Source organism: Numida meleagris, chromosome 9, assembly GCF_002078875.1.
Source record: "Numida meleagris isolate 19003 breed g44 Domestic line chromosome 9, NumMel1.0, whole genome shotgun sequence".
In the NCBI taxonomy this organism is placed as follows: Eukaryota; Metazoa; Chordata; class Aves; order Galliformes; family Numididae; genus Numida; species Numida meleagris.
This window is the reverse complement of record NC_034417.1, coordinates 14,095,131-14,110,942: the sequence shown is the minus strand read 5'-3', so window position 1 is coordinate 14,110,942 and position 15,812 is coordinate 14,095,131. Positions and strand designations below refer to the sequence as shown.

Genomic DNA, 15,812 nt, shown 5'->3' with positions numbered 1-15,812 from the left:
GGTTTGGACAATCAAAATGGTATGTATGCACTGCATACACCCCACACTCCTACTCCTGCAGCCATCTAAATGGATTCCTTTGTGGCTTCCCCTCAGTTCCCTATATCATCTCGGGACTAAGGGATACTCACAGCTCAGCCTGTATCAGTGGCAACACTGAAGTAAAGAGGTCCATGCTCATACTCTGTCAGAGAAAACCCTGGTACTGCTTCTGACTAGAGAGAGCCCTATCTGCTTTACTGGATTCAAGGAACAGACAACAGCCAAAGATTTTACTTGGCATCACTAGTTAATAAAGAAGTACCTGAAGTCTAAGAATTGTTGAAATGCCATTTTTTTTTTCCAGCAAAGTAATTTTAAGACTCTGATTGGCTAGAAATTTAAATGGACTGACAGAAAACATATTTTGCAGCCTAGAAGTGACAGACTTAGTGCATAAAAGCAGAACAAACTATCATACTTGGAGAGTATCTGAGACCTGCTCATATGCTAGGCAAATTTAAATGCCAGTAGTGACTTGGTAGAACTGAGGTGTTGCCACTGAGAGGAATCATAAAATCATAAAGGTTGGAAAAGACCTCTAACATCATCTAGTCCAACTTTTGACCCATGCCCACTGACCACGTCCCTCAGTGCCACGTCTCCGTGGTTCTTGGACACCTCCAGGGACAGTGACTCCACCCCCTCCCTGGGCAGCCCCTCCAGTGCAGCACCACTCTTTTCAAGAAGAAATTTTTCATGATGTTCAACCTGAAAGGAAGGAAGCACTGTGGCTGGAAGCTGATGGCTGGTTTGGAAGAAATGCCCACACACTGTGGGTTTTGGGGAGGTAGGGCCGGCAGGTCTATCCAGCAGCACTGGAGGCTGGATCATCATCCCAGGGACTCCTGGAGGCTCTCATCACTGCCCATCTCAATTAACTGCTGCCTGTGTTCACAGCAACTAATTACCTCCTGGCTGCCTGGAGGGGGTGTGAGGCCAGGTGGACAGGAGGGCATCATGTTGAAAGGAAAGGAGGATTTTTGGAGCCTCCTGAAGTCGCTGCCACAAAAAAAAAAAAAAAAAAAAAGGTGAATCACAGCAGCAGCACATGATGGGGGGGAAAGGGTAAGCTCAGACTTCGGTAAGAAAAGAAAAAGCTCCTAATGGAAGTGGGAACAGGTGACAATTATTGCTTATATTCAGGGGTGCTCTACCCAACACACAAAGTCTGTGACCTTTGCAGGAGTTAATCAGATCTAGAGAGAGAACAACAAGACATCTGCTTCTTCCTGCAAAGATTGCTCACGTGAAATTAGGGGGATAGATGAGCATGGCTGTGCCCAAAGGAAGAGTGGCAATAAGTCTGGAAACACTTGTGAACAAAGGACCAAACTGTTACCACATCAGTCCGGTAAAGTATTTGCATGTGTCTTTAATGCTGACAATTCTCTGTGTCCCTTGCGACAAATAAAACAAACGTCACAGCACCATTAGTCTTGCTCAAATCGTCAGAAAATATGGTGTCCACAGGACACACAAAGGTACATCCCAAGTACCTCACTTGCAACAGCTCTGATGAGCAAAGACCAGCTAGGGATGCTACACTGAACTCCGATGGGGACTGGAAGGACTACAGATCTCATTCAGACCTTTCATTAGTATTATTTTTTAAGAAAAAAAGCCAAAGTATCTCAGCCTTTTGGAAATACTCCAATCGCTTTCCAAATGTCTGCAGCCCAGCAGCTCAATTCCGAATCATTACCGCTGCAGCTAATTGGCACTAATTCCTTTCCCTTTTCATCTTCCCAGAAAGGTGAGACCCAGCTAAGATGGATGACAGGAGCAAAAAAACCTCAGCGGGACCGACTGTGCCATCTGCACCGATTTTAGATTGGGGTTCCCTTCTGATTCTATTGGGGCAATGCCAAGGTGGCATCCATGCAAGGGAAAGGAAGCCCCAGCCTGAAGTCACGCAAGGCAGCTGGACAACCCCATGGACAGACCGTGGCACCATCGCTGCTCCCAGGAACGAACACTTCTCTAACTCCATCTTTGCTCTCAAGTTTGCTGCACAGTTAAGGCAGTTGCGGGATGGAAGTGAAGTGCTCCGAGGCGAAGGCTCACACTGCATGTTGGTAGGCAGGAGGATGGCTCAGACTCTTCAGTCGTTATCCTAAAACAACGATTGGGTTGCAGGCAAAGCTGGTTTGTGGTTTTGAAATCAGAAAAGCAAAGAGCCTGCTGGGATGGATGAAGGTTTTGGTCTGCACATTTTCTTTAAAATAAAACCTTCGTTTTGAACCTGTACCAAAGCACTGACAGCAAAGCCCTTAATGATGCAGGCATCTGATAGATCTCTTAAAAAAAAATAAAGAGTGGGATGGGAAGAGAGCTTTGCAAAAATCACATTAACAAAAGGCATAAAACAACAGTCATCCAGGTATTTTAAGTTAAGCTTAAAAATAATAGAAGTAACTCCATTCAATCACATCTCCCACACAGACCAAGAGAAGAGATTAAATTAAAAAATAAAAAAAAAAGAATAAAAAAAAGGAGAAAATAAAATTGAAAGCATTAAGTGCGCTGGAATCTGTTTCTGTAACTCCAGTCAAGGGGGACTGCTGACTACACTGACAAACCACAGCTCCTGAACGCTGGGAGCTTGTTTTCCATCATGCCAGCATGTCATTCTCCTTCACCTTGGGTCTACAGAGGAGAAAAATTGGAATCACGAAAGGAGTTACAGAATTTCAAGCAGCCAGGCTTGAAAGGAGAAAGGTTCCGCTTTCCAACATTTGTGTTCAAGTCTGAATGTGTGTGTACAGTACAAAATTATGAGCTAACATTTGAAAAGACAGCAGTCTAAGTAATAAATTTCCAGAATGAAGAGAACTGTACAGGATGATTTCAAAGGCTTATACTTGACAATTATACATATTTTATGAGACAGTTATGCACCCTGTGCCTTTTTTAAATTCATTGTTTTATGGATGCAGTATCTCTTATTCTAGCAGACAGGATACACTAAACAAATCTCATGGTCTAAGAGCATCATTTACCCCCCCGCCTAACAATGGCACTGCATAGAATTGTAGCTTTTTTTTTTTTTCCCTTAAACTCCTTCATTATCCAAGTGGTTCATAGCATGGCTGCGAACCAAGAATCAAAGATCTGCAGATACAACATTTGTTTAGTATTTGGCACAGTGGAGTTTGTTTGATACATATTTCATTCTTTTCTGCCCTTATTGTTGTTGAGCATGTAATGCTGTGCATAAATTACAAACACGTTTGTGAAGTAAATCATGTGGAAGCAGTCTGATGCCCCACACCCATGTGTAAATGCCTGGATAAGAGCACGGTCTGCTAAAAATGGTGTCAACCACGAGGTCAGGTTATCAGCCCCCTGTGACTGTGCCAGCAATGGGTGAGGACCTGGGGCAGATCAGCCCATCAGCTGCATGGAAGTGACGTCCAGCATTCGGATCAACGTGCCAGCTTACTCCTCCAAACACCTGCACGTCCACAGCAGCCTCCAAACACAAACCAAAAAAGGAGGTTTTTGATGACGATGCTGACCCTTAAAACCCTTCTGACATTTACTCGGGTGGAAACGGGTCTGGTTTCCATTTCTGGCTGGGGAAAACTCATCAAACACAATCACGTAGTACTGCTTCCCAAATGGAGTGTTTTGGAAAATAAAAATATACATGCAAAATAAGCCTGACCTGATGGCTACTTGAAATCAGATGAAAGCTTCCCCTTGATTTCCGCGGTCTTGGATAAGACCGCATTGCAAAGGCAAAGCCAAATCTGTTCTGAATGGGAACCTCCTGAGGATGTGAACCAACATTTCAGAGGTGCTCAGTTCCCAGAACCCAGCCTCCCAGAGGAACACACTTTGCACATCTAAGGGCAAAGTGCGGTCTCCAGGAGAGGAGATTATTCTGCTTTCCTCACATGGCTTCCTTGGAAATGAGTGGAATTTCTCAAGTGAAAAAAGTATCCATTGTGGAGATTAAGGTCAGTATTCCTTTCATCTGGTACATACACACATACGCACACACGTGTACTTTAAAGAAAACATCCACCACACAATTTCTAGATTGCAAATTATATATATATATATCTTTAAAAACAGGAGAGAACATAAACAGTTTCTCCCTTCATATATATGTATTCACTGAGTCACATAGAATATGAAAAAACTATATTATGTAAATCATCATATTATCTATAATTCTCCAACTGTTTTTATAGAGACACAGTGCGTTCGTTCTCTTTTTTAAAAACGTATTGTGTGTCTTCATTGGCTTGGTAGCATATTAGAATGAAGGCGTATGGATAAAAAATGCAGAGGATTAAACAAACCCCTTGAGTCACGTTATTAAACAGGATCCTCCCCCAAACTAGCGTAAGTCCTCCCTACGGAAAAGTGTCAGCGATTTAAGGGTTAACACAGATTTGAAAATAACTTCAAAAATTAGAGGATTACACAGACAAATATTTGGAATTCGTCCCTCTTTAAAAATGACAGCACATTTGGCAAGTGTGAGCAAACGTCTCCAACTTTACTGGGTTTGAAAGATCGGAGCACAGCCATTCACTGACAACCCAAAAGCTGCGACCTGCATCACGCCTCGGCTGGAAGGACTCGGGTACTGGGACAGCACTGCTCGCTACCTGGAAGGTTTCCAGCAGCTGTCAAGGTGTTTATCGTGGACTCACGGCTGGTGTCAGGACAACGCCAGCACGGTGCCATCACACAGCACGTCGGGTTTGAGCAGCACCCAGGTTTGAAGGGCGGACCCTTCAGCCCATACTGCAGGAACAGATGGCCCCTGGGGCTGCAAACGCCTCTTCCAGCATCGCCATTATCATCTTGCTTCCTCTACACCTCATGCCCACGGCTCTCTATTGGCCGAGCTCTCCAACGAACCTCTGCGGATGCCCTTTGGCGATTCCCATTTTGGAAGCCCGTACTGTCATCAGCGGGGCTGGTAGCTCCCTGCTTTCTCCATCGCCCTGCAGGACATCGCAAGTGATCCCATTACAAGATGTTGTTCTCAAGAATCCCGACTGGGTTTGACTTTGAGAAAAAGACAAAAGTTTCCTGTGTTGCCATTGTTGTTTTGTAATTTTGTTTCTTCATTCTCTCTTCTCGTTATTATTAAAAAGGACCCTTAGATTATTAATATAGTCCATCCCTCCACAGTCACTATAAAACAGACTCCATATTTTCACACCACTCATGATCTTCAAGGTTATAGATAAATTTTGTCCTATGTGGTTGATTTTGGGGCACTGAGTCCCGCCCCAGATTGTCTAAGGTGAGAGTAGAGGCAAAAAACTCACTAGTGCTGAGACCACCTTCGTGGTTCTTGATGTATCTTTTATAGTTTTTCCTCAAGCACTGCCAGGTGGTTGTATATAGGATGAATGCAAAAGACTTGAGGGCTATAGCAATGCTAACGTACAGGTATCTATAGACCACGTTGTCATACAGCGCGCAGGCTCCTTGCTCGCCGCAGAACGTGCTCCAGAACAGACACGTGGAGTCAATTCCAGCCCCGAAGATCAACGGAGGTGGAATAAAACCTGTCAAAATAAGAGAGACAAATCATGCTTTTATGATCTTTATGATGAAGAGAGAGGACGTGATTGCGCTGAATGGAAAGCGAGGGCACTGAGTGAGGTTAATGGTCCCAGATGGAGCCTGGGATTTGCTAATTTTTTCAGCTCTAAATCTACCTAAACAAAGTGTGCGGAGATGAGTTTTTAGCTTGGAGTCAGTGTGTATGGAAGAGATTCCTGCTGGTATCCCAAACGCAGGTAGGATTTTACTCAAGTTTAGTGCCTTTCACTAAGCTTCTGGTTTGCCTAATGAGAGTACGTGGAGGGGTAAATGAAAAAGGAGGAGGACGGCTTCGTAGATTGCTCTCTGTTTAGATACTGGTAATTCTGCACTTCGGGGTGTTCACTTGAAGGATGCCACAGGACTCCAGCTCAGTCCAAAACCAGCTCGGACACCGAGATCTGGTTTTGGACCTTTCCCTGACACAGGAGTAGGCTTTCTCATGTCTAAGGAGAAGCAGCCATGGCCTCTAGCAGATTCCAATGGTTAATTATGAAAAGAAGGGAAAATTTCAGCGTGCCATCAAATGGAATATCTCAGCAGGATTCTCCTACAGCCACTGCAGCTAACTGCTGATGAGCAAGTCTCATTCTGCAACAGATCTGCAATCTAAAAGCAGAGCAATCACTCCAACCCCTTTTAACCAATAAATGTGACATTTTTCCTCTCTACTTTTTCCCATCCTACGGGATTGCTATAGAGGCTCACCCATTTCAGACTGCCCCAACAGTGGTTAGGTCATCCACACCCAGCTGTGCACTCCCCAGTCAGCACCAGGCACTGAGCACAGAATCACAGAATCATCAAGGTTGGAAAAAACCACTAATATCATCTAGTCCAACCGCCAACCCATCCTCACCATGCCCAATAAACCATGCCCCTCCGTGCCACATCTCCGTTGTTCTTGAACATCTCCAGGAAGGGTTGGTGACTCCACCACTTCCCCGAGATGGAGTGCTCAGAAGAAAACATGCAAGTTCTACATGATGCAAACCATTTTTCCTCCTTCTGCTATATTTATAAGGGTAGGCTGGAGGTGGACAAGCCCTAGGGAAAAAGAAACAAAACCCAGAAAGCCCGCTGCTGCATTTTAAGACAGCAAGCAAAGGAGAACACCCTATCTATGTGAACTGAACAGCAGGTGGGCACAATGAGCTCTCCCAGATTGGGCACTGACAGCATCATTCCATCTGTAGGTGCTGTGACTATAAATACATGTGTAGGCAGATGGACACAAGGACTGCAGTTTTTAGACAGGAAAGTATTTAATCTTGGATCCAATTTCATCATTAACCTGTATTTCCAGGCTTAAATATGATGCCTTCCTTCAGCTCGTCATGAACAAAATAATGACATTCATGACATGTATCCTAAGACTACAAATAAATTGGTTGTATTCACTGTTCCATGTGGTAACTGAGATCTTTTTATTTTATTTTGTTGATGACTAGAGCTCTGCAGGTTTTGTTTGATCCTCCTTATACGTTAATAAGTGCAGGAGTAAAGAATGGCTATACAAGCTTCTGGTACACATTTGAACCATGAAAGCAGTGAATAAAAATAGATGATACAAAAACGAGAGAATCTGTTTGTTAGAAACACTAGTTCCAGTCATCACATCTAAAACCCAGTTACGTTCTGGAAACAATGTCAGCGCCAGCTCCCTGTTTGTCACTGCAATGACGGGAAGTTCTAGGCTGAGCTAAAAGATGATTTAAAAGATGCCTGTTTTTGAAACCTGTGGACAACTGCACACTCAACCCAGCAATCAAAAACTCAGCCAGGCTCCTGCCATGAACAGGCAAAGAGAATGTGCTGCCGGGTGCAGTCTGTGTGCCTGGTGCTGTGCTGCCTCTGGATGCCACCTACCTAGGGGCTAACAGCCAGATGTGGCAGTGAGCAAGGAAACAGCAGCTGCATGCTTTCTGGGCTAAGGGAAAGCTGCGTTTGGACCATAATTTTAGGGTGTGAGTCCATACTTGTTAGTATGCTGAGTGATGCTGATGCAAAGTTTTGAAGATGCATAGGCTGGACTTCAGAAAGGTCATCATTCCCATTCCAGCTTCAGCTGGTTTTGCACGTTTTCAATATCTTAGAATCATAAAGGTTGGAAAAGTCCACTAAGACCAACCAGTCCAACCCCAGCCCACCCCCACCGTGCCCACTGACCACGTCCCTCAGTGCCACATCCCCACGGTTTTTCAACACCTCCAGGGTGTTGACACCATCTCCTCCCTGGGCAGCCCGTGCCAGTGCATCACCACTCTTTCTGAGAAGAAATTTTTCCTAATATCCAGCCTGAAATACATATGTATATATATTATTTGGCCTGGAAACTGCTCCTTATAACACTTGAGAAAATACTTTTTTCATTGAACTCCAGAGCTACACCTATTCGGATGCAAGCAGAGGTATGGAAACCTTAAAGAAAAATACATGAAAGACTTATTTTTAGCTACTAGTGTTATAGGCCATTTTAATCAGGGAAGAGGAAGAGACTCCCAGGTGCGACCCAGTAGCTCTGAGGCACGGGAGGTGAGGGGCAGCACCGCAGATTGGAAAGCTCTTTCAAGGGAAGCATTGCATTTTTGTCATGTTGGGGAAGACAAGCAAACCACATGAGCTTGGAGGAAAAACCAAAGGGAACCTCTGGTAAAAGGGGGCTATGCCAGGATGCACCGTGAGCACCATTCAGAAAGGATGCATCCAGGATCTCCTAAAATTCTTTTCCATTCCAGACACGCCCAATCACTGCTGACAATCCCTGGTGCAAACAGATGGAATTATCAAGGGAGTTGGTCTCATGCTCTTTGCAAAATTCATTTTTCGGTTTCAGATGGACCTCAACTGCACATTTCTGATCCAGCTCAGAACTTCTACAACTACTGGAAGCACGGAGAGATTTCAGGCTCCTGGTCCTATTTGCTCTATCTTTCTGTACACGGCATGTAACAGGGAGAGCCCTGGCTCCATAGCAGAGCCCCCTGTATAGCAGCTGCTGCCTTTGAAAACCTTTGGCTCCCACCACATTGCTTTACACTCAGAAACTGCTATTGCACATTTATATGAAGACAATGTTATGCTGCTCTCTCACAGCAGAATTCCTGTGGAATGAGATAATATGTCCAGGAGGATACCGGGAGAGTTCAGCTGTGTTTCATGTTATTACAGTGAATATTAAGGGGATTCAATCATGCTTTACCTCTTATTGCAAAGTGTTGCAAAAAAATTCTGCTATATATATATTTCATTGCAGAAACTGCAGGGTTGTAGAAAAAAGCTGCCTCTGTCTTACTGAAATCTATTAGCTCCAATTGCACCTCTGGGTCTCATACCACCTATATTTAATACTCTCCCTTGGTTCAAGAAGCAGCTATTATCACTCTCTTCTTAAGTCAAAGCTTAAAGGTGAACTGAAAAGCTTTTAAAATATATCAGTAAAGCTAGTCAGATTGTTAAGGGCAAGATTTGGATACCCTGGCTTATCTCGAAAAGCACCTTTCTCTTCATTTTCTGTGGGCTCTAGCTACATTGCTGATATTCTGTGGGATGTATTCTCTTATTTCAAGGGAATTCCTTAGTGACAGAGCAACGTATAAAGATTTGAGTTTGAATTCTTACTATGGCTTCTTTACTGGAAGAAAAAGAAGATCTATTCATCTTCAGTATACATGTCTGAGCCCAGTTTTAGTGGAATCGAAGATGCTGCTATCTCAGAAGATTTCTCTTTCAAAAGAAATACAAAAGAGAGAAAATCTTTCCCCTTAAATACCTTTTCCTTCAGAAACAACAGCCTGCAGATACCCTCCTTGCGGACTTGCCTGATGACACTCCACATTCAGCCAGCAAGAGCTGCAGACAGGACGAAACCTGAGAGCAGCACCGACAGCAAAGGAAAACACTGTCTTTGCAAGGCTTGAACCAGAGCCAACCCAACCCAGATGCTTCCCTTTGACTTCTCCGAGCTCTTGGTGCATTTGCTTGATGGAGCTTTCTGTATGACTGCAGCTACTTTACCAAGAGCAATGAAAATCTAATTGGCTTTAATGTAAGCTGGTCTGGGATGATCATTTCCCTTTCAGCTCGTGGGGAATGAGTTGTTACCAAAAATAATAAAGTACATATTCCAGGCAATGAGTGGTACTGTGGGATTTTTGGTCCCCTATTTCCTAGTGCTTTACTACAGCCTAGAAGATGGCATTTAACTCACTCCTTTGTGACTGGGGGTCAAGTAGAGAAGGCACTGCCTGTGCTCTGCTGCAGGAGCCCTGAAAAAAAGGTAAATCCCACCTCCAAGACATGCAGAAACCATGTGCACCCACACAAGGATGGGTCACTGAGATCAATGAGCTGAAATATAGGGGCTGTAAAACAGGAGCCATCTCTTTAAAAGGGAAAAAAAATCCACCCAGAAATAAGAAGCAGGCAAACAAAAGCCCAGTGTGCTCCTTTTAATTCACACATGAGAAACACATACTGGTCCAGAGGAAGGAACAGCCATATGCATTTTAATGGGATATTAACCCACAGGAGAGTACAAGGACTTTGCCTATCTCATTTTAATGTTTTCCTTTCTGAGACACCAGAAAGAAGGGACAAACACACCACATGTAACACACGTCCTGTCCCTCAAATGAGGATAAAAAATACGTGCTCCTCTACTTCAGCCATACGCAATACAAGCAGTAATTGTGCAAGCTGCTGACATGTTAATAGCTATAGGAGAGAACTGGCTGCGTGGGAGCATGGCAGAAATGGCCATTTCTCATGCAACACCACATTTTCTTCCATTAGCACAATTCAAATGGCAGGAAAAGTGCCTTTGGGAATCTGGATGCCATATCCTTCATAGGGAGGTCTTGGACCCCACTGCATCAGATCCCACCCCTGACAACTGCAATTTCTGATGTCAAGTAAGTATGCATGAAGTAGAAATCAACTCTCGCATATTAAAAACAGTATTTTCTGTGAGAGAGGAAAGGGCTGGGGAGAAAGACGAGACATCTTTGTACCTACCCAGCAAACGGAGAAGCAGGAAAAGCACCCCCAAAGCATAAGACTTGAGTTCGGGGCTCACGGTTCTGTAGGGAGGAGATGGAGAGAGTGAAATCGATTCTTATTGTTCTGCTTTCATTAACACACCCCATGGCAATTCTGTGCTGTCAGCCAGGATGCCACCACCACCTCTTCAAAAAGTCATTAATGTGGCTTTTCTTCTCCCTTTGCCTGAACTGCCTACAGCCTCAAAAGTAATTGCAGTGGTGGCCATGTGATAGGTGCAGGAATCTAGCTAAGTCATTAACAACAGCAGCTCGTCTTGCTGTTGGATGGGGAAAAAATGAAATTCTCATCCCAGCAAAGTGCCATTTATCCCATCATGCTTTTAAGGCTCCAGATGTTGAGAATTAGTATTATCTAGAGTCACAGAGTCATGAGGGTTGGAAAAGACTACTAAGGTCACCCAGTCCAACCATCAACCCATCCCTACCATGCCCACTAACCATGTCCCTCAGTGCCACACCTAGATGTTTCTTGAACACCTTCAGGGATGGTAACTCCACCACCTCCATGGGCAGCTTGTTTCAATGCACGACCACTCTTTCTGACAAGAAATTTCTCCCTCATATCCAACCTGAGGAAAGAAAACTTCTTGTCCTGAGGCTTCTTGGACTACTAGGAATAGGGGAGGAAAGGAAGATGATGGCCTAAAATGTTCAGCTAAACTGTTGGATCAAGCCTCCGAGTGGGGATATGCTCAAGGAGACTAGTTTTCATGGAATTTGTTTTATACTGGGAAGACAACCATTGCCCCCTCTGTTGCTATGAACAGAACCCAGTTTATCGCATTAGTATTAGCCTTCAAAGGTACTTTAAAAAAAAATGGATGGCTTCCTAATTCGCTTAGCTCAAGGATGCTACTGGCTAAAGGTATTCTCTTGAGGTAGGCTCAGGGAAGCCTTTAGCATTTCAGAAACCATTAATTTGCTTTTAAGTCTTATAATAGCATTTTATGTCGCATGGGATACAAAGGTTTGGAAAGCAGATAGTGATCCCCATGTGACTGCATGTATATGGGAGGGGAATCCTGACAATACTGATAAAATAGCCAGAAAGAGCAATGGGTTTTAAATTAAGAAAAGAACCTTCTGATCACCTGCCCTTACCTCATGCATTACACAGGCCACGTAACATGACATCGTGAGTCCTGCATGAAGCCCAAACCTCTGGCTGTGTTTCAGCAGTTACCCGGGCTCGATAAAAAGACTTAATGCCATGAAGTATCTACTCTTGGAAAAATGTTCAAGTAGTTAATGGCTTGGCTCAAATAGGATTCTACGGTAGAGTGGGAAATGAAGGAAACGGAAGGAGTATCAAAGTTTATTTTATGGAAAAAATTCATAATCATTTGAAAAATTCACAGTGGGTTTTTAATCAATAGTGTTCATCTGCCCACTTTTTTGTATTTAAAACCAAAGTCCATCCCCATACCTTAGGGTGAAGTAACATTTGCCACCTGGAGACACTATCCCTTCTTTATTGCTTACAACAGTGAACTAATGACTTTCCTAAACAAGACATTTAATTAGTAGACACTGAAGCAAACAAATCTCACATCAAATGCTCAGATTCTTCAGGGTATATTTCTGCCCATGTGGTACCTGCTTCCCTTTAGATGCTGGACGAGCAATAGCAGAAGGCTTTGAGGAGTGGAAGACAAACCTATTTATATTTTTATTCTCCACTGCAACGCCTCCCAAACAGTCCCCAAACCCCAAAGTGACTTCCTTATATAGCCACAGCTTCAAGCAATCAGATACATCTGATGGAATTGTTTCCAGACCAAAACTTTAGTTCTCTTTGAGTGGCCATCTCAGGCACATGCCAAAGCTATTGGTCCCAGTGTAACTCATGTTGGCCTGGTGAGTTCATTTTTAAATTAACCATAGGAAGCAGATGATGCCACTTGTCCCTGGCAGAGACACCAGGAACACAGGCCAACACCTCCTTTTAGCAACGCTTTATCCAAAACTGCAGTTGTAAGAGAACATGAGGTTGTATATGGTGAACAGCTCTTTCCCATGCATTTTGATAGGAGTGTAGTTACGAATTTGTATGGGTGAACTGTTTATTTCCCAGAAGTGAGAGATTAGTATTTTTAATGCTCCTTTCCCTTTTTTCTTTGCTTGTATTCTCCTTCCTGGCTGCTGACTGGCTCATCTCATTTGGAGTCGACATGAAGACAACTCCATTCAGGATCCTACAGGTGCTGGCAGCTCCCTTGAACAAAGAACCCTTCAAACTTCAAATTGCTTTTGCCACAATATTTATCACGAGAAATTTGATTTCCTTTTAGCTACCGTAGATGCAAAGAGAGAAAAGAACTAGTAGGTAGAATATCTCATTTTGTATCCTGCAGGGAGACATGCCCTCACAGAGCCGTTCTGTCCAAGATCCACTGAAGAGTGTGCTTCTAATACAAACCTTATTGATTGGACTTTATTGGAATTTTCCAGGCTGCAGAATGGATCTGCTATTTATGCCTCTGGTTATTATTCGCAGTAAGTGACAGCCCGGACAGATAAGTAATTCTGGATAAACGTGGGCTTAGGTATAATACTTATATCATAGGGGGAAGTGTTCCATGTGTCTGGAAATAACACAAGGTCAGATATTTGAATAAGCTACTTCAGCTATTCATATTGGCTCTGCTCAGAGACGTCCTTCACAATTTCAAGTTCTTCCTGTCCTTGGACTTGGTCCAGGATGAGAGAAGTTAAACTCTAGCCAAGGGGGTACTGACCAACGCTCACCTTTGCAACAGCCTTTCATTTTTCCGTGGTTTCTAAGATCTCCAGGCCATTTCTACAGGTATCTTATTAAGCCCTTACCTGCACAGAGCATAGGGCTGCACTACTGCCACTTTGCTGATGCCACTGGAATGCCCACGTTTTGCTGCACATCTGCATTTCCCTTCCCACGCTCCCTTTTTCCCAGCTCTGTACACAAGCTATTCCTTTATTCCCAGTACTGAACGCAATGGTGGGGCAACAGCATGGATGCCACCATCCATGGGCCCGTCCCCCCTGAGAGCAGCCCCCAGGTGAGCCATGGGGTTACCTGATGAGGATGATGACCGACGGCGTCTGCGCCATGGCCCCGATCATGCTGCAGACGCACATCACGCAGAGGAATGTCAGGAAGGCCTCTTCGCAGCCGGGACTGGGGCACTTCCCGGGAACGACGGTGGCATTTTCGGCAGGGACCGAGCTGAGGCAGGAGCAGCCGCTGAGGTTCTGCGGGGCAGCACAGGGATTCAGGGAAAGCAACAGCCACGGCCCCACCGCTCGCCCTCTGTAATGCCACAGCCACTCTGAGCCCTCCCACCGTTAATTCAGTCACTCCTAAGTGCTTATTTGAGGGGAGCTTGGGAAGGATTTCAGGAGCGTGTCAGCTCTGATGCATGCAACCAGCAAGGAAACACCGTCCCTTGGCTTGTTTCTTTCTTCTGCTCCTTTCAAGTCTCTCCCATAAATGTCACTGCCACAAAATTATTACCAAGTTATACTCCTTCGGAGAAGAATAAAGAAACGATTTGTGTCCCCGAGACACAAAAGAGCCCCAAATTATGGTTCTAATTACTTCCCACTTTACCTCTGTCTTCTTGGCTCTTGCAATTAAACAGAAGTACATTAACACCGGGTAAGTCTGCAGCCCCGTGCCTGGCTGCGGGTTCGGTGCCTGATTCCAGCACCCTGCAGGTTGGGAGGGGGACAGCCACGGGAGCTGCAGCGGGCTGACCACCATGGGCTGACTATTTCAGCTTGGTGCCGCAGACACCGCTGAACTCACGAGCGCTACAGGGCTAACAAATGACATCTGGTTCAGAGGGACTTTTTGTAGAGCTAAAAGCTGAAGCTGGGCAAGATAAACTTTATCAATATGTGATCAGAAGGAGGGCGGAACGACTGCATTTTTCTTTGATGTCTTCAGCAAGTGCAGGATGTGAAAAGAAACTTTGTTTGCCAGTCGCAGATTTGGGTTTTTTCTTATTTTCCAACTTGTCCTCCTGCATTTCTGAGCGGGGGATGTCGATGCAGTTAAGGAGCACAATACTACCAAGAAATCCCTTAATGAATACAGAATGAGACGACCATAAATGATTCATGGCTTGTCTTCATTGGGCTGCTGGGTCTGTGGGTCACACGTTTGTAAGAGAAGTAATGCCATAAAGTAAAACATACCAAAAAAACAGCCGAATCCCCTTCCACTCCACCACATCAAAGTAGAAGTACCTTTGCTTTTCCACTGGGGTCCCCTTAGGACTGTACAAAAGCACACTTTCTGGTTCACTGCCTCTAAAGTAAAGGAGCCATGGGGACAGTGCTCTAGCCTTTCTGACACCGATCTCTTTCTTCTGCGTAGGAGTCAAATGATTTTCTTCCACACAAGTGCAGAGCGGGCAAGAGAGACCGCAGTGCAGAACTCCAGGAAAGCTGGAGGAGACACGCAGGTGCCTTTAGTGGCTGGCAAACACTCATTAAAATAACAAACTCCTGTGCTGTGAGTTAGAAGCTGCCACCTGAAGGCTTCGAGCTGGTGGCAATTAGCACCGCTGCAGTGGTGTTCGTGCACTGACAGCAGTGCAGTATTGTCACTCCTGGTTCTTACTGCAGCGCGCTGCCGGTAACCAACCAGCCAGGACACGGCCCGGCAGATTAAAACCCACCTAAATGCACAGCTGTACTGAAATATCCTGGGACTAAATTTCCATCAGAGCAAAGATGAAGAACTGGCTGCTTATTTCCAATGAGCTCTCATGGAGGGAGAGAAAGTACCTTTTTCTGGCAATGGTGGGGCACATTCTCCTCCCACTGACGTGACTTTATACCTGCTACAACAAGCCACGTCGCTGGACCCTACCTTTGTACCCTGACACTTTGCCCCTCCATCCATTTTTTCAATCGCTTTGCACCCAAGTCGTGTCCCAGAGCAATGCAAGTAGTTTGTACCAACTACATCTGCTTCCTCTGTGCTGTACCTCATCCTTACTTGGGAGATCTTTGATCTTTTATTACTGACGCGCTACACAACTCACAGAGATCAAACAAAGCAACATCAAAGATGGACTTTTACCTTCGCCCTGTGAAGAAGCAACTTTTTTGTTACCCGTGCCAAATTATTACAGGTTCCCTTCT

At 44.6% G+C, this 15,812-nt stretch overlaps 1 protein-coding gene across 1 annotated transcript in view; it reads right to left on the bottom strand.

Moving 5' to 3' along the window:
- SLCO3A1 (solute carrier organic anion transporter family member 3A1) overlaps window positions 4,084-15,812 on the bottom strand; it is a 117,314-nt gene continuing 105,585 nt past the window's right edge. The window contains exons 8-10 of the mRNA XM_021407138.1: window positions 13,735-13,910; window positions 10,633-10,697; window positions 4,084-5,579 (exon numbers count right to left, since the gene is read on the bottom strand). Of these exons, the coding sequence (XP_021262813.1) occupies window positions 5,200-5,579; window positions 10,633-10,697; window positions 13,735-13,910 (621 nt within the window). The 3' untranslated portion in view covers window positions 4,084-5,199. The remainder of the gene's footprint in view (window positions 5,580-10,632; window positions 10,698-13,734; window positions 13,911-15,812) is intronic.